This window comes from Polypterus senegalus, chromosome 10 (assembly GCF_016835505.1).
Source record: "Polypterus senegalus isolate Bchr_013 chromosome 10, ASM1683550v1, whole genome shotgun sequence".
In the NCBI taxonomy this organism is placed as follows: domain Eukaryota; kingdom Metazoa; phylum Chordata; class Cladistia; order Polypteriformes; family Polypteridae; genus Polypterus; species Polypterus senegalus.
Window position 1 is genome coordinate 21,723,264 of NC_053163.1, and position 18,997 is coordinate 21,742,260.

At 39.8% G+C, this 18,997-nt stretch overlaps 1 protein-coding gene across 1 annotated transcript in view; it reads right to left on the minus strand.

Annotated features, from left to right (window-relative positions):
* Window positions 1–18,997, minus strand: part of aco2 (aconitase 2, mitochondrial) — a 43,096-nt gene that overhangs the window by 14,094 nt on the left and 10,005 nt on the right. The window contains exons 2-13 of the mRNA XM_039765482.1: window positions 16,382–16,524; window positions 15,549–15,807; window positions 15,365–15,457; window positions 14,566–14,724; window positions 11,627–11,777; window positions 11,385–11,489; window positions 8,652–8,743; window positions 7,865–7,970; window positions 7,412–7,569; window positions 7,013–7,086; window positions 4,673–4,784; window positions 4,299–4,577 (exon numbers count right to left, since the gene is read on the minus strand). Coding sequence (XP_039621416.1) covers window positions 4,299–4,577; window positions 4,673–4,784; window positions 7,013–7,086; window positions 7,412–7,569; window positions 7,865–7,970; window positions 8,652–8,743; window positions 11,385–11,489; window positions 11,627–11,777; window positions 14,566–14,724; window positions 15,365–15,457; window positions 15,549–15,807; window positions 16,382–16,524 — 1,731 coding nt within the window. The remainder of the gene's footprint in view (window positions 1–4,298; window positions 4,578–4,672; window positions 4,785–7,012; window positions 7,087–7,411; window positions 7,570–7,864; window positions 7,971–8,651; window positions 8,744–11,384; window positions 11,490–11,626; window positions 11,778–14,565; window positions 14,725–15,364; window positions 15,458–15,548; window positions 15,808–16,381; window positions 16,525–18,997) is intronic.

Consider the following 18,997-nt stretch of genomic DNA (forward strand, 5'->3'; position numbering starts at 1 on the left):
CATCCATGTGACAAAAAGGGGATCTCAAGTTCCACCCTGGTGGCCTCTTCTGGCTGCAGGTTTTTGACAGTTTCACAAGTAGCAACTAATTGTTACCTTTAAGTGATCTCACTGATCATTTTATTATTCCTCCTCTCATTTTGCACTCGGCAAAAAAAAAAAAGCATTTTTGCTAGGTTTTCATTATGTGAAATCAATCCCTGTATCTCTGTATATTATCTCTCTCTCTTGTAACGGCACACTGCACTATAACATGCAGTAAATACACTCGACTTATAGTTTATCCTCTCTGTATGTTCAGCATTTGTTTGCTCAGAGGTTGATGCGTTTGCGGTTTCCTGAGCAGCTCTTTTCTCCACCCTAGCAGCCCTCTTCTTTTCTTCTTTCATTGGCATCTTTTCGCGTTAAAACTGATTAAGTCAGTGTTTGTGTTACAATTACTTTATGCTTTCTTTAATTTTTTACTTAAGTTGATACTTCAGTCTTCAATCTGCTTCAAGTATGAAGAGATGGAGGAAGTAACAGCGAAGGTGGGAGGGAATGAGAATGGCGCCCATACGCATGTGCCACACAGCCGCCGAGAGTTGATTCTACAATAAAATAAAAAAAGAGGAATAACCTTGGGAGGTCAATCATCACCCCGAAAGCAGATAGTAGACGCCACGTAGTATATGTGTACCAAATAGGAGGTCAATAGGTCAAATGGTTTGTGAGCTACAGGCGATTTAAAATCCTGGACAGAAAAACCAACAGCCACGGTAGCTTTATATAAGAAAATATGGATAGATATAATTTTTTTTGTCACCTTCTTTACATTCACGATGCAGCCATTTTCTTTTTATCATTCCTTTTCCATGCAGTTTGCGCTCTTAATTGTATCTGAACACATAATGACAAGCACTGCAAACATCAGGGCGAGCAACACTGGCAGCCATTTTAGTGTTACTCACTTGTGTCCTTATTAGTACATGTCATAAATAAATAGAAAATTAAAAAGAAAATACTAAAAAACAAAAGAATTCTTGTACGTCCAATTTCTTGCGTCGTTTGATAAAAATTTACCATAAACAGTTATTTTTCAATCAAACACACACAGTAACAGCTTGCATAATTAATAAAGGGATGAAGACTTGCAGCCACAGGGAGCCACCAGGACTGAACGTTAAAACCAAGCGAATGAATAAACACAAAATTAGGTATTTTACAGCATAATCGGTCGTTTTTTGAAGCTGGGACTTTTTCAAAAGACGAGTTTGGAAATCTCCCCAATGCAGCTTGCTCAGGCATTGATCACATTAGAAATATTCACGAGGGATGATCAAAAAATTCTTGAGCCTTAACCCGAGACACATTCTGCAATGCAAATTTTGTAAGGGGCAAAACACAAATTTCCTCCATATTAAAATATCCATCCATTATCCAGCCCGCTATATCCTAACTACAGGGTCACAGGAGTCTGCTGGAGCCAATCCCAGCCAACACAAGGCGCAAGCCAGGAAACAAACCCCGGGCAGGGCGCTAGCCCACCACAATATTAAAATATGTCAATTACAAGTTTCCTGCCTTTATATTACTAAACGAAGGTTGTATATATTCACGGATGCCAGTGGCCAGACGCACCGAAAGCACACGCGTACAGCGCCTCATCGCCCCAGAGTCAAACCTGGCGGCTTCCCAGTGTCAGTAAGTGGCGCCCAAACAACACAACCTGTAAACTAAACTTCAGGTCACAATACAACCACCGCCCAAACATGTGTGCCCAAATGCACACACCACCACATATACAACTTTCGTTTAGTAATGTAGAACTCCAAGCCGGGATCTGCTGCCATGGTTACCATGCGCCGCCGTCACCATCAGGGAACTAGATGCCGCCAAAACCGCATGCGCACAACGCGCCCTACAGTCAAACCCAGTGACTTCCCAGTGTCAGTAGGTGGCGCCCAAACAACACAACACAACCTGTGAAATAAACTTCAGGTTCAACAGTGCCAGCAGTCGGTGTTCTCCACTCAAGTTCCAGCAGCTACTCCACTACACAGTGCCAGCAGCATTCCACTCCACAGTGGCAGCAGTGTGCTCTAATCCACTGTGCCAGCAGTCAGTGTGGCATATTTGAATCACATTAGGGTAATTCAGTGGTAAAAGTAAGTTCAATTATGATTCCTAACAGCAAACGACTTCTAGCTAAACGACAGAACCACAGAAAAACAAAAACGAGCCCGCATGGATAAAAACAATAAACGAAGGCGCCTACAACGCGCTTCTGAAACAGCAGAAGCAAAAAGGGGCACGGCTCCAAAAAGAAATAGCAGAATAGTTTGTTTCCCTCCCTCCATCATTTTTCATCCCTCCAAAGATCGGAGGGAACAGAAAGGGATTGCCATTCTTGGATTTGCGATTCTTTAGAGAATCGGGGGTTTACTGGTGATTTAGACCACGCATTTCTTGTTGCAAAATCAAATCAATACGTGACACTAAAAAGCCACAAAATCAAGTACAAAATGCTTCAAGATATTCATTGTGTAGTCAAGTCACTGTGTGCCAGGACTGGACCATCACATGCCACAGTTAAGAGATGAGCCACACAATTCCACCATTGGCTTTTCGGCCGTCAAAAGGCGATCCCAGGTCTGGCTGTCCTTCAAAATCAACAGCAGATGACAGCATTGCGATTATGGATCAGATCGTAATAGGAAATAGAAAAGTGAGATAGTAAATATATATATATATATATTTATATTACTTTTGAGAATGCAACGTATAGTTTTGTCCAGGAGGAAAGCAATGTTGCCTCAAATCAATGGCAGCCTTTTGTAGGGTGTGTCCCTGAGACTTATTGTCATCGCGAAGCAGAGCCTTACTGGAAATTTGAGGCATTTCAATTGAAATGGGAGATCAGGGGGTATAACGGTGATGCCAGGAATACATTGAGTGTGGAGAAACTCTAGAGACAGGGTGTGTATTAACTTGTGGATTTTTCTGCGAGTATTTGGTGGCAGTGTGACTAAGTTGCTTCGAAGACGGCGTTAGCCATGGAGCTCAGCTCAGAGCGAAATGAGGTGAATGGGAGGGGAGATGATGACGCGACTCCCCCACCCGCCTTAACTGTCAATCCCCCACAAACACAGTCTCTTGGAATTTGCATAAGCACAGCCCTTCACCTGCAATTTTAACTTAGTTACAAAGTGATCAAAACTCTCGTTTATATCCTGTGTCCTCTCATTAAACTTGTATCCCGCATTACCATGGGCATGACAAACGCCAGCGGCAGCCTGTCTATGAACTTAATTTAAACTTTAGGTTTACACCGTGCTTTGTTTCCGAAGTAGCAGCACTCACGAATATGGTTGTAAATGTCAGTCGCTCGCTTATTGTTTCGCTGCCTTCTCAATTATATAATGCATGTTTTCTTTAGCGCTTTTTGGAGCTCTTCCTGGTTTTCTACGTACTGCGTTGATAGTCAGTTCACGTGATTACGTGGGAGGCGTGATGATGTCACACAAAACTCCGACCCCCACGGCCATCCAGCTCAACTCCATTACAGTATATGGAGAAAAATAGCTTCCAGTTATGACCATTACACGTAGAATTTCGAAATGAAACCTGCCCAACTTTTGTAAGTAAGCTGTAAGGAATGAGTCTGCCAAATTTCAGCCTTCTACCTTCACGGGAAGTTGGAGAGGTGAGTCAGTCAGTCAGGGCTTTGCCTTTTATTAGTATAGATAAGCAAAGCATACTTTTGAAATCCTCCATGCTACAAAGGTCATCAAGGGTGTTCGGTAAAAGTGTGGACTCAAAGAGACGTAGAACCCACACCCTCTGCTCCAGACCTGTTCCCCTGGGCACACAATACCAATGATAAAGGCTAAGTCAGCTACAGAAAATATGGTTGCACAAGGAAGACAAAATGCTTTAAGCAGCACAAAAAAAAGCCATATGAAAATTTAAAAAGTCAACTATGACCACAGGGTGTATAGTGAGAAATAAAACTTGTATGATTTTACGGTTTTTTTTTTTCTTTCTTTCAAATAGGTCATGCTCAAAATCATTTATCTCCTCTCAAAAGGCTAGGCCCTCATCTAATCCACACTGACATGTCTTCACAGATTTCTCTCTCACTTTTCCTAATTTTGAAATCTTTTAAAACTGCTTAATAGGACTGCACCAATGAGTAATTGATTTTAGCTCTTATTTAGAGGTCAAGAACTAATTCTAGTTAATCTATGAGATCTTTCAAGGTGTTTAAGGATAATATGGGAATGAGCTCTCTTGTCCAATCATTTGAAAGGCCATACCTTAATGAGGACCTGCATGTCCTCCAGATCTTTGCCATCCCACTTTTCAAAGGGCTCCAGAAGCTGTAGTCTCTGGCTCTGAGGACTGATGTCAACACGCAGGTTGCCAGGATCAGAGGGTGGGTGCTGATAGGTGTCCTGTCCGGGGTCAAAATCCCGTACAGGTAGTTCATCTGCATTTGGTGGCTGCAGCTTAAACTTCTCTCCATTAGCTGCTGTTAGGAAGTCTTTTTCAGGGTCGAATTTCAAAGTGCCTGCAATAGCCAGGGCTGTCACAATCTGCAAATGGAAAATAAAAGTGGCACAATAAAAACTACAGCCACTGAAGAGGAATACTGCATATTGCTTGGAGGCTAGGGAAAAAAAACTCTCACCTCTGGGGAGGTGACAAACGCATGTGTTGCTGGGTTGGCATCATTGCGGGCAGTAAAGTTCCTGTTGAATGAGGTCACAATAGTATTCTTCTCCCCTTTCTTCACATCACGTCTACACAAAAAAAAAAAAAATTTATAGTCACATGTGCACCCGAGGATCTCCTCAAGGGCTCATTCGTGGTATGCAATAACCCGGTGGAACAAGAGGGGGTGCTGTCGCTAACTTGTATTTCTCCTTCTTTCCTCGCAGCACAGACAAACCGCCCAGTTTGAGTATTCATGCCTGCCCCTTCCAGTCAGCGTGATACAAGAAGCTGGTCTGCCTGGAAGGAGGTGTCTCTTTGTAGAGAGCAGACCGCCAGTCTGAGTTCCCTGAAAAGACATGCTGATGGGCTGCGTTTTGAAGTCATAAAGGAATCTATTTTATTTTGGACTGTACAGTTAAACGGTACAACCTGGTTGGTGTCTCAACCCCTTTTTCATCTTTGTCTTTTTATTCTGACACTCTAATATTTTACATAGACAATTTTATAAATGCACACACAAACACACACGGGGTCTCTGCACCCTGCTCGTTTCACTCGCCAACCCCCAGGTTTGGTTAACTGGATATACAATTTAAAGAGATTGTTATTTTCATGGGAATTATTACATATGCATTATTTTCACTTTTACTTTAATAAAGTTAAAACAATATTTGGAATTAACTTTTCTTCAAGATCGCATTGAATTTTGATTACATTGTGACAATGTATAACTGCCTGAATATCGTTTCTTTCTATCTCATAAAAAAAAAAAGACGACTTTTTCGAATGCTTGTCCCTGTGATTTGTTCCTTCTCATAGCAAAAGCTATTCTAATGGGAAACTGTAAACGTTTTAATACGAATGGCATATAAAGATCTTCTTTTTGTGTCTAATGTTATTCGTGGAATATGTACTACATTACCTTTCTTGCTGGCAGTTAAAATTTTACATGTCAGAATTGTTCGACCAATTTTGAACAAAACTAATCTTGTCCAAATTCATAGCCCTCACTCAGACATAAATTACGCAACAACATCCTTCTTTCAACAGTAATTTCGGCGGTGGAAGACCAGACAGTGTTAACGCTTGTAAGTTGATGTTTTCATCTTCCGCACAATCACCACCAACTGTTTCAGCATAGTCTATTGATACATATATAATCAATCTGCCGTGTAACTGATCGACAATTTTCATGTTAATTCGTTTGACTTTGTTTTCTCGCTGCCATATTTAGATGAATGGGCGATTCTAAACTGGATCTTTGGAAGTGTGTGTTCATAAGTAAGCCCTTTAATGGATTGGTGTCTGTCCAGGTTAAGTGACGGAATGCACCGGATGACCATGGTCTTGTTTGAAAATAGTTGTAAATAGGGCATGACTTGAAAGAATCTCATGGCAAAAGTCTCCGGCTCACGGGTCCACCTTCCAAAAAGTGTCATCGCAGGATTTTTTTATATTATATATACAGTACACACACACACACACACACACACACTAATACACATAACTCAAGACATACAGTTACCAGCACATGTGAATTTTTGCCCTTGGGATTATCTACCATTGTTAATGGGGTTTTTAAACCTTCCTATACAAACAAATGTGGGAAAGTACAAGATCAACAACTCTTCTACCCCAAGATTCACAGATTAACAACCCTTAAAATGAAGGGTTGTGCTGTGCACAGTTACTATACAGACACCTAGCATTTCTCAAGAGGATTTTCCAAACTAATAAAAATTGCATTAGCCAGACAGCATAAGACAAGGTGTGTTGGCTGCCAAAGTATGCAAGGAACACAGAGGAGACAGACTTAAAGGCCCAGTTATTTATGAGTATGATTTAGAACCCTATCCATCTACCTAGCCTGTCATTAAAAGAGTAGTTAAGATGCAAGTAGTTCGACAGGTTTTTTTTTTTAAATAAAAAAGGGCGTATGATAGGATTAAGAACAAATACATTAGAGTGCCAGCTTGGGTTGTACAGTTTGGAGACCAAGTCAGCGAGGCCAGGTTGCATTGGTCTGGACATGTACATAGGAGAGATGCTGGGTATGTTGGGAGAAGGGTACTAAGGATAGTGCTGCCAGGCAGGAGATAAAGAAGAAGGCCTAAGAGGAGGTTTATGGATGTAGTGAGAGAGGACATGCAGGTGATGGGTGTGACAGAGCAAGATGGAGAGGATAGGAAGATATGGAGCAAGATGATCCACTGTGGCGACCCCTAACAGCAGCTGAAAGAAGAAGGGCACATTTTTCTTACTAAACCATCTTCAGTGGCATGCAGTTCCATAATTATAAATTAATTTAAAATACCTGTCCCATTGCCCAATACAAGGACCACAGGCATTGGCCAATACAATTCCACCAACATCTCTTAAAATCTTGGCCTGGTGGGGGAAAAGAGAGAAAAAAAAAACCTTTAAATACAAGTTAGGAGTAAACTGGACAGCTATAATATGTACTGCAGCTAAGCCCCTGGGGGAAAGATATTAAATTTCTGTATTTCCACTTCAACCACAGGATCTGCCATTTTGGAATGTACATCTTTGAAGAAGCCGGGTTCCACACAACTAAATGAACTACACATTCGTTTCACTATTAATATCTAAGCTTGGCTACTTAATTGCTTCAACCTCTCCTAAGTATTTCTACCACGGGCAAAAAATGTATTGCTGTCTGCGGTTATCCAATCAGTAGAATGAAGGTACTCACATAACCATCTCTCTCAATAGTGGCCCTGATTTGCTCGGAGCCAGGACTCACAGTGAAATGGCCCTTACATTTAATTCCCTTGTCCAGGGCCTGCTTGGCAACAGCTGCCGCACGGCCCATGTCTTCATAGCTGGAGTTGGTACAGCTGCCAATTAGCCCTGGGGGCAAAAAAAAAAAAAACACAACAACATTAAAAGCATTTCCTATACCAGTAGAGGATTTAAAAATTATTATTCAGTAACTGAGAACAGGTGTACTGAAATGTAGTTTGAATAGCCCTTTGACAAGTAGGTTTGCAAATATCTGGAAGACATGCAGAGATCCTCATTAACTAAAATGAAATGCAGTGTAAAAGAACCAATATTTATTTTACTGTGGACACAGTTTAGAAACTTCCCCTTTAAACTTGTAGTAAACTCTTCATTGATGAATGCCATTCAACATGGAACTCACCGACTTTCACTTCCAGGGGCCAACCACTCTTTTCAGCCACAGCTCCAATTTCAGCAACTGGGTGGGCCAGATCGGGAGTGAAGGGCCCATTAATATGAGGCTTCAACTGGAAAACAGGAAAATAAAGAAAAAGGTCTAAGATGGAGAGCTTGTAAAATGTTACCTGCAAGTTATACAAAAAAGCATCTACTCCAGTTTGAGAAAATGTTGCCCCAACATCCGGTAATCATCTCCTAGAAAACTGCTATGCATACTGTACTATACATACTGTAACTGAACAGAGCTTCCCACATTACAGCATGAATCCACTAAAGACAACATTATTCATATGTTTAGAGGTTAGTCTGTTCAACATGTCAAAGGTAATATATTATCACAGTAAAGGCAGCAATGACCAAGTCTACTTGGCCAAAGTATAAGAATGATGCCAAGTGTTCTCCAGGCTTTAGACACTATATTGTATAATTTCTGCCAATCAAGTTTTGCTTTGAGTGCGTTTTCTACTACTGTCACAGTACTGCTCAGGACCAACCAATAATACAGAGAAGTGGGAAAGGCAATAGCTATGCAGAAATTAGATTTTAGTAAAAATGGCAATCACTTCAGTTGTTCAAATCAGCATTGATGCAATAATCATTAAATAACTGTGTAATGACATTGTTGGGTGTACATTTATGCCCACTAGCTCTTTTTCATTTATCCAATTTCCAAAAAAAGAACCAAATTAGCGGTCTGTGACCTAAATGTAACCGAGCCACTCCCCCAATCACAAACTTGAGCAGCGCACCTCACTGAGGTTGATTTCAATGACCTCATCATATTCACAGCCACTATCTGGAACCAGATTGTCCTTGAATTCGTCAGCTAATGCAGCGATTTCTGCAAGCAGAGAGAGAAAAGCATTATTAGCTCTAATAGTAGGCAGGGATGAATGTCAGGCTAGCTAAGTGATTGTACTTTCACAACAATTAACCTGCAATACCTCATCTTAAAAACATTAACAAGAACAGAGTGGTTTCAGAGGAAGTAATTCCAGAAATAGAAAAGCCAAACATTTTCTGACTTTAATACTGACTACTTAGGACTAATAAAAATGGTCATCTCGCAATGAAAGACTACCAGTCTGTATTTCCACTGGTGTACAATTACAGTGCTGGGGACAGCAGCTGCAGTAATGACATCAGCATGATCTCTCATATTCCCTCTCGTTAGTCGACAAAGTGTATGCTCACTGCAGGGGCTGTGTTGCACAGTGGTCACCTTAACACAGAAGAAAGTTACAGTGGTAATTCTCACTGAGGCTTCAGCAATTTACAGATGTAAAACTTTTGCCCGACTGGCTATAGCTAGCAGATTCACCACCAGGTATGGACATCTGCATGGTAAAAGGGATATTCAAGCACTGGCTGCATACAGCCACAGCTTGATTGAATAGATGAGAATACGACACATTGTCCTGGTGAGGAAGCACGATTGACACTCACTGGATTATAAAGCTTACCTTGCGTTTACATTTTCTGTGTATTTTAGTAACCTCTTTTGCCTCTGCCATTCACAAAAGTGCACCCCGATTTGGGGGTTAGCATCTGGGAAGTATTAGGATTTTCCACTCAAGAAATCCATAATTTTAAGTTGCTCCTGCATTATTATGGATGAGTGAGCCCATTGATTGGCTTGAATCCTGACTGGGTTGGTTCCTTCCTTGTACCCAGTGCTGCTGGGATTTGCTTCAACTCTTGACAACCCTACTCTTGTATAACTACATGTATCAAAATGTTAACTCTATAAAAATAAAAGACCATCTGTTATTAGTATTTTTTTGTTTTATGAGTCTTACGTTTTGCTCTCTGCCTTACTGTTTTATTCTACATTTTGCAATTAGCATTAAAGGTCTTTTACAAAAGATGTTAAACATGCATTTCAAAATATCACTAAGCGGTGTAGTAAGGGGTGTGTGGTCACTCAATTACGCATTTAAACTTTGGTAATGCTGGTAATTAATAAAAAGACAACCCCAAGGGACTCCCCAAGCTAAATGTAAGTCGAGTGAGGGACCTCAGTATCACTTCCCAGCCGGGATGCCAGAAACATGACAAGATCTGTTCTGTACAATTTATGAATAAGGTTCATAAATCAGTGAAAATCTTTTTTAAACATTTTCATTTCTCTGTTGTCTTTTGACATAGCCGTGTGTGTGGATTATTTGTACAATACAGGACCCAAAATTAAGGAAGCTTAGGTGAACCTTTTCTTTTCTATTGAAAAAGGCACATAATTTATGAATTCTGATCAATCAATTCATGTGTTCAAGATGGGTAAGTTCTACAGGTAATTAAGCTTCTTATACCTGCACTGTGGCTTTCACTTGCCCATGCTAGTCTGCATGGGCCCCCCCCACCCCAGTGGAGTTTCATGTGTGAATATGTCCGTTAGTACATGCAAGATGCTACTCTGCACTTTTACTAGATTAAGGATGAGAAACTCGCAACTAGAAAGTATTTATCACAGTTATTACTTTTCAGTTACAATGACACCACTACCATAAAACATTAACTGTCTTTGTCCAATCTATTAAATTACAATTTATAGTTTTTAGAATCAAAGTAGGTGTCCTTGTGGTTCGGTGTAAGCAATGCTTTGTTAATTTCTCCAGGCACATAGAAGAACCTTTAGCATACTTTCTTCTTTTGTTCAGATGCTCATTTCCTTCTTTGCCTTGGTCACACCTTCAGGATGAAAGCGGTTTTATAGTTTCGGTTTCTAGCAAAGTTTCACCTGCAGAGTTGACTGGTGATCAGTCAGCCACCGCTGTCAGCAAGGTAAACAACATGGCTTTGCTATATACAGTCTTCCTCTACTTGGGCACTTGCTATCTTAGCAAAGCTTCAACTACTTGGACCCCTCATCCAACTCCTTTTATGGAGAGTCTTCCATTTTTCCAGTCCAGTCCTGGTTATCCTTTGGAGTAGAAGGGTTAGCTACAACTTTGCTGCAGTCACACCCAACAAGCACTGGGGTCTCTGCTATACAGCTGAGCAGACAGGTTCATCAGTGAGCGGATAGAGGAAAAGCAATGATCTAGGGCTACACAAGGGTCCTTGAAGGTGGGAACAGAGGCTTGCCACCGATTTGTTGGGTACATATAAGCTCACCCTTTTGGATGACCTTTGAATTTTAGTCATTTGTTTGAACTTCAATGCCCAGCATGTGCCTCTGAAAGATATCACTGCAATGTTACATGGTCTGGAATCGATCATCTTATCGAATAAGGAGCAAATGTTGCATTTTTGTAAGGTGTCCACCGTGGAAACAGACTTTTATGCTAGCAGCAACTTAAGCAGCAAAAGACTGGCGTTATAACCATAGCAAAAATGTCAGTCTGTCCTGTACCAGCACTTTAATTAGTATGTAGAATACAGCCTGCATGTTTTATCAACATAAATACATGATCTGTTAAATTACAAATTACACAGTTATTCTATCATGCATGTAATTTACACTCCATAAAAAGTGCACTCACCAGATCGTCCAGTTTTATTTAGATAGGTCTTCATACGATGGTTATATGGGAAAACGGATGTAGTTGCACCTATCTCTGCTCCCATGTTGCAGATTGTTGCCATACCTAAAACAATTAAGAGAAGCTTCAGCTTGCTCCAAAAATCAGTCAGGTCAACCACAGCCTAAACTCATTAGGTAAACCGTCACAAAGTGTCAGTATTTACAGTGGAAATTAACCAAGGATTAGTTTGTAGGACGCACCCGTGCAGGAGATGGAGTCTACACCAGGGCCATGGTACTCAACAATGGCTCCTGTACCCCCCTTCACAGTCAGAATGCCAGCTACTTTCAGAATGATATCTTTAGGGGAAGTCCAGCCAGAAAGAGAACCGGTCAGCTTAACTCCGATCACCTGTACAGTATGTGAAAAATCAGTATTACTGAACAGAAACTTAGCTTTCAAGGATGTTTTATTTTTGACATGCAAGCACCAAGTTACAAGCCTCCACCAACATACCACAGCAGCACATGAAGTCCCAATTCTACACCAACCCATGCACTAACCTAAATTCAAAAAACAAAAACAGCAAAAAAAAAAAAAACACACCACACACAGTACGAAGAAAGAGCTTTTTTTTTTTTTTATATACAATGTTTTTGTTTGGGGATCATTGTGCAAATGTGCACAACTGAGCTGCGACCACAGAACTAACTGCTCTGTGGACGATTCATTCAAGCATTTCAAGGGCACTTCATTGTAATGAAAGTATCTGCTGATTGTACTTCATAGTAACGAGATTTCTATAGACTTGTGTCACATGGGGAAACTGTCAGAAACATAAAAATACTTAGTTGTAATACTCTCTGACCTTGGTCTCTCTCTCTCTCCCCTCTCTGCACCGATGCAAAGCCCGCCCACCTAGCATTCTGAAAAGTGTCCTCACTGAAGGGGGCAGCCTTTTTGCTGTAGCCCTTCACTGAGTGAGTCTCGCGGCCTGGTAGTGGGCCGCAGACCAGGGGTTGAGAACCCCTGCTTTAGAGCATACTAAATGCAAGACTGATTTCTTGGGCATTTTTTTTTTTTTGAGACTTGGAATAGAGGTCTGAAGTGGACAGATTTTTTAAACCTGCTCCTGCAGTACTCCATCCTGTGCCCACACACTTTCACATAAACTTGGCCTCATGTGTCATGCACCCTAAGGGTTTTTGTCCCACTACCGTGTGCAGAAACAAATTGCTTCCATTAAGGAAAAAGGTTGATAAGCCTGTTTGACATGCTGTTATAACAAGGAAGTGGCTGAAGGTGTCCCCTCTTTGACTCACTTGTCCTTTTTACTTTTTTTGCAACGACTCTGTTTCATCAGAATTTAATACTGATCTTCCAATGGGACTTAAAAAAAATTCTGAGCACAAGTTTGCACGTCTTTTTCACAGAAAGGGTTATTTAAAAAAAAAAAAAAAAAAAAAGCGCAGTGTGAGCAACGCATCTTGGTAAAGCTTTGCAAGTAGGCAACCAGTAGCTATTCTATATTGAAATAAAGTACAATCTATGTTAAGAATTGCTGCTCATTCCACACACACACAAAATAATGGCACATAAGTTTAAGTGACAAATATAGTGATTTGATTTATATTGTTATATATTGATATCGACGGATAATGAAAAACATTATCGTGGTAAGATTTTTTTGCCATATCGCCCAGCCCTAAAACATCTGGACCATAGGATTAGGAACATAAAGATAATTGTATTGCACTTTGGATAACAAAGAATGAAATCAAGAACTAATTTTTGTTAAGCTGCCAGGATCACAAACACCTAATTATGGAAGATGGCACACAGATCTTGAAAGCTGAATTATACAAATATCTTGAATTATCAAATCCTTTAGGCCTGGGTACTTATGAATTTTCATTTATTTCCGAATACATCCATTTTATGCTAAACATCTGTCTTGACATTTCTCTTAATATTCAAAAAATGTGTTACTGCATAAAATCTTGTCCTGCCTCAAGTCACGCTGTCAAAGATCACTGAAGAGAAGTTCCAAAAATACACAAAACAATTGTAGGAGTATACTTTATGCTGGATGATAAAACTACCCTAAATCTTAAAAAGAACTAAACATTGGCACAGCTTGGAGATATATACTGTTATTAATAACCATGCCAACAAAGAGTTCTAACATGAGAAAGGCTTTAAAAAAATATAAATAAATAAAATTAAATTAAAATTAACATTAATCTAGACCTGAAGTAAACACTCCTCTTCCTGTCTTCTATCACATATGGATAGAAACTTCCTATCAGCATCATTTTCAACATGGTTAACTCTGCATTCTCCAACTGACAGAATCGACCTTGGGGTCATGAGTACCAGAGCCTGTTCTGGCAGCCATTATGCACAAGGCAGAAAGAAATCCTGGATTCAACTGCAATTAACGTATAAGTCGGGCCTTGAAACCCCAAAAAAAAAAAATTGATCATAAAAATCAGACTCCGACTTCAAAAATGCAACACTTACATTTAACCCCCCAATCTTCTCGTCTCCTCCAATCTCGCACCAGTTTCTCAGACACATTGAATTTTGTTGCAGCAGCACAGTTACCAATTTCTTTCGGTACTTCAACGATGTTTAATTTAAAACCAGCTTCATATTTCCTACTGAATGAACGCTCCATCGTAGATAAGGGATGCTCGTACAATAAAGGTGTATGAGGGTGCGATTAAAAAAAACGCCACACTTCAGTGAAAACACTGCTTTGGAATGGTTCAGGCATTATCTACCGTGTGGTCACGTAGGCACAATACAGGAGGGAAAGAAAAGGCAGTGTGCTCCGTGGTTACTCTCTCAGGTGGGCATTAGCACATCATAATCTCTTGGGCCAATAGCGCGAGTTTTCCGCATTCGACTTATACGACCAACATTATAAAATACCATAAATAAGGTAAAAATCAAGCCCTGACTTATCCGCAAGTATACATGGTAATTACAGAAACAGTGAAGGGACTGTGAATTATAGTACACAGGGAGATTTGTTTGACTGAAAAGCCCAAAAGGAAGTCACTACCAAACCCGACACATGAACATTGGGGTGCACGCCCCAACCCGACCCAAAAGTAACAAATATATGCTGTGCCGTACATCAATTTACTTGCATCAGAATTGAACACTCAAGACCCCATGCTCTCTCACTCACCTTTGGGCACTTCAGCTCCCAGGGAATACCTGCCATGACGTCCACAGCATCTGCTCCACCTACACCAATGCAAATACTTCCAAGACCTCCTCCATTAGGAGAGTGAGAGTCTGTCCCAATCAGTAGCAATCCTGGATATGCATAGTTTTCAAGTATGATCTAAGGAGGATAAACATGTATTGTGCAACAAGTTGAACAGCAAATATCAACAAAATAATCAAGCCATGTATTTGATAGCAGATAGTTAACAGTATTGGTTATTATTTATAGAAATGATTTCACTATTGGATAAAGATTCACAAATTCATCCTAGAAAACACTTAAGAAGGAGGAGGAGGAAGACTTCAGATGGCACAGAAGCCCATAAAACTGTTGAGATAAGCTAGTACTGACCAATGGGAAAATGTGCTCAACAGGAAAAATCTCAAAAACAACCTGCCCAAGATTATTTTTGGTTTCCATTTATTAAATTCTCTATTATAATTCTGGGAATGAACAAACATCTAGCATTATTATAATTATTTTGATGGTTACTATTATTCAAAATTTGGCTAATGTCTTTATCCTAGGAGACTTATGAGATCAGGATACAACTCTTTAACATATTTATTGCCCAAGGGAGATTAAATCGTAATGTGATGAAGAAGCAGGAACTGCCAAATTTTGTGGTTTAAAATCCAGAGCCTTCACTACTAATGCTAAAAACAAAAAGAAGCCACAAGTAACTTGTATTGACACATCTAAATTCAAGTAAATTACACGGTACAGAAATTCTGTCCATTTCAATTATCAGTCTAACCTGGTGGATGATTCCAGACCCTGGTTTCCAAAATCCCACACCATATTTAGCCCCAGCACTTGCTATAAAGCTGTACACTTCTTGATGCATCTCCTGCAGGAGCAACCAAAAAAAGTACATACATTTCTGCAACTTCAAATTCATCATGTTATAACTATCATCAACTCTTTAAGGTCCAATTTACCTTGGCTCTCTCCAAGTCCTTCGCACCACCAACCTGGGCCTCAATCAAGTGATCGCAGTGGATGGTACTTGGAACTGCCACACGAGGTAGTCCACTGCTAATAAACTGCAGCATTGCCATCTGAGCAGTAGCATCCTGCATGGCCACACGGTCTGGATGTAAACGAAGGTAGGTACGGCCACGGACAATCTCCTGTCCAACGGGGTCATCAAGGTGGCCATATACAATCTTCTCGGACAAAGTTAAGGGCCGGTTCAGTCTGAAAATATATAGTTATGTGATTCATCCACTCCCAATACGCAAACCCACATTAAATCTTTTCACCACGGACACTCTTAATTTCCAAAATGGAACCTCCCGATGTGTTTAGCAGATTTCACAACATATGGGGTTAGAATTATTTAAGGAGAGTTACAGTTTACTGATTTCATCATTATCTACATTGACAAAATTTCTACCAAGCTAAAATTCCACTTTCAATCCAGAATTGGATTAAGCAGGCTGTAGACCATAATGGTATTTTATAATCCTCCTCCTCACATTTTCTAGAGTTGTTGATATTTTGACTGTCATTACTTAAAGTAATGCCACTGTGGAAAACCTATCCTGCACAAAAACAGAACATAAGCAGCTTCAAGGGGAATAAAAATTACTGGATACATCAAGAAAACAGACAACCGCTCTCAAAATATGTGAGAAAAGCTCATTATTTTCAGTAAACACAAAATGATAATGGATTAGGTATCCCTTTCCCTTAAGGAGTTAAGGCACCATTTAAGAATTTTATCAATGCTACTAACTCACTACTGTTTGTAGTTAATTTTAAATTATACCTTTTACGGACAATTTCGATGTTTTTCTGGAGCTTCTCATAGTTAAGGAAGTTATTGGGCTCAAAACGGCTCATCGCCACTTTGCCGTGAGCACTAAGCCTGGTTGTGATGTGCAACCGCCGCACACCCAGGCCCAAGGCATGCTATGAGAAAAACAAAAAGAAGAGACAATTGTATAATTTGTGGGCCACATATAATGAACTAGATCATAAAAACAAACAAGGGAACAATAGGGCTTTGAAAACCCAACAGGCAGGTAAAGCACTGAATATGTGAAAGAACAAGAACAAAGTGCCAAAATATTGAGAAAAAGAGATAGAGACTGAATTTAATAGAGGTACATGTGACAGAGAGAGGAGTAGAAGGAAAATCATCTACGTCAGGAAGAGAAACAGATAGGAAAGGTGCTATATACAGTTGTGCTTGAAAGTTTGGAAACCCTTTAGAATTTTCTATATTTCTGCATAAATATGATCTAAAACATCATCAGATTTTCACTCAAGTCCTAAAAGTAGATAAAGAGAAACCAGTTAAAACAAATGAGACAAAATTATACATTGTCATTTATTTATTAAGGAAAATGATTGAATATTACGAGTGGCAAAAGTATGTGAACCTCTAGGATTAGCAGTTAGTTTGAAGGTGACATTCGAGTCCGGTGTTTTCAATCAATGGCAATCAAGTGTGTGTTATTTAAAGGACAGGGATCTATCAAAGTCTGCTCTTCACAACACATGTTTGTGGAAGTGTATCATGGCACGAACAAAGGACATTTCGGAGGACCTCACAAAAAGAGTTGTTGATGCTCATCAGGCTGGAAAAGGTTACAAATTCATCTCTAAAGAGTTTGGACTCCAGCAATCCACAGTCAGACAGATTGTGTATAAATGGAGGAAATTCAAGACCATTGTTACCCTCCCCAGGAGTGGACGACCAACAAAGATCACTCCAAGAGCAAGAAGTGTAATAGTCGGCGAGGTCACAAAGGACCCCAGGGTAACTTCTAAGCAACTGAAGGCCTCTCTCACATTGGCTAATGTTCATGCTCATGAGTCCACCATCAGGAGAACACTGAACAACAATGGTGTGCATGGCAGGGTTGCAAGGAGAAAGCCACTGCTCTCCAAAAGAAACATTGCTGCTCGTCTGCAGTTTGCTAAAGATCACGTGGACAAACCAGAAGGCTATTGGAAGAATGTTTTGTGGACGGATGAGACATTTTGGTTTAAATGAAAAGCGTTATATTTGGAAAAAGGAAAACACTGCATTCCAGCATAAGAACCTTATCTCATCCGTGAAACATGGTGGTGGTAGTATCATGGTTTGGGCCCGTTTTGCTGCATCTGGGCCAGGATGGCTTACCTTCATTGACGGAACAATGAATTCTGAATTATATCAGAGAATTCTAAAGGAAAATATCAGGACATCTGTCCATGAACTGAATCTCAAGAGAAGGTGGGTCATGCAGCAAGACAACGAGCCTAAGCACACAAGTTGTTCTACCAAAGAATGGTTAAAGAAGAATAAAGTAAATGTTTTGGAATGGCCAAGTCAAAGTCCTGACCTTAATCCAATAGAAATGTTGTGGAAGGACCTGAAGCGAGCAGTTAATGTGAGGAAACCCACCAACATCCCAGAATTAAAGCTGTTCTGTACAGAGGAATGTGCTAAAATTTCTCCACAAGTTACCGGAAACATTTAGTTGTAGTTATTGCTGCAAAAGTGGGGTCACACCAGATACTGAAAGCAAAGGTTCACATACTTTTGCCACTTACAAATATGTAATATTCGATCATTTTCCTTACTAAATAAATGACCAAGTATAATATTTTTGTCTCATTTGTTTAACTGGTTTCTCTTTATCTACTTTTAGGACTTAAGTGAAAATCTGATGATGTTTTATGTCATATTTATGCAGAAATATAGAAAATTCTAAAGGGTTCACAAACTTTCAAGTACAACAGTACAGTCAATGCAATTAATATTCAGATCTCTTTAACAGTTTTGTGTTGCAGCCATATGTTAAAAGCATTTATTCCCCAATCAAGCAACATTTAATTCCTCAGAATGAAACTCAAAAAAACAATTTTAGAATTTTTTTCCAAACTTATTAATAAATTTAAAAATAAATATATATATATATACACTGACACAAGGACTCAGACTCTACTTAGTTTAAGTACCTTGGGCAGTGATTATGGCCTGCAGTCTTCCTGGGTAAGTTGGCACAAGCTTTGCAAACCTGCATTTGGAGGATTTCTGACATTCTTCTCTTCGGGTCCTCTCAAGCACTTTCTGGTTTGATGTAGAATGCTGATGAACAACTATTCTCAAGTCTCTCCAGAGATGTTCAAATGTCATAGCAAATGGTCTGAATACTTGTGTCAGTGTGAACATTTCAGGTTCTCTCTCTCTCACTCATATATATATATATATATATATACACACACACACACCCCGGGTTACGTACAAGATAGGGACTGTAGGTTTGTACTTAAGTTTAATTTGTATGTAAGTCGGAACAGTTCACAGGCCTGTTTGTTTAGCTAACAGCTAAGCTGGCCCAATATCACATCCAGATTTGTCTTATAGGTTGTCAGTTCAAATTAGTATAAA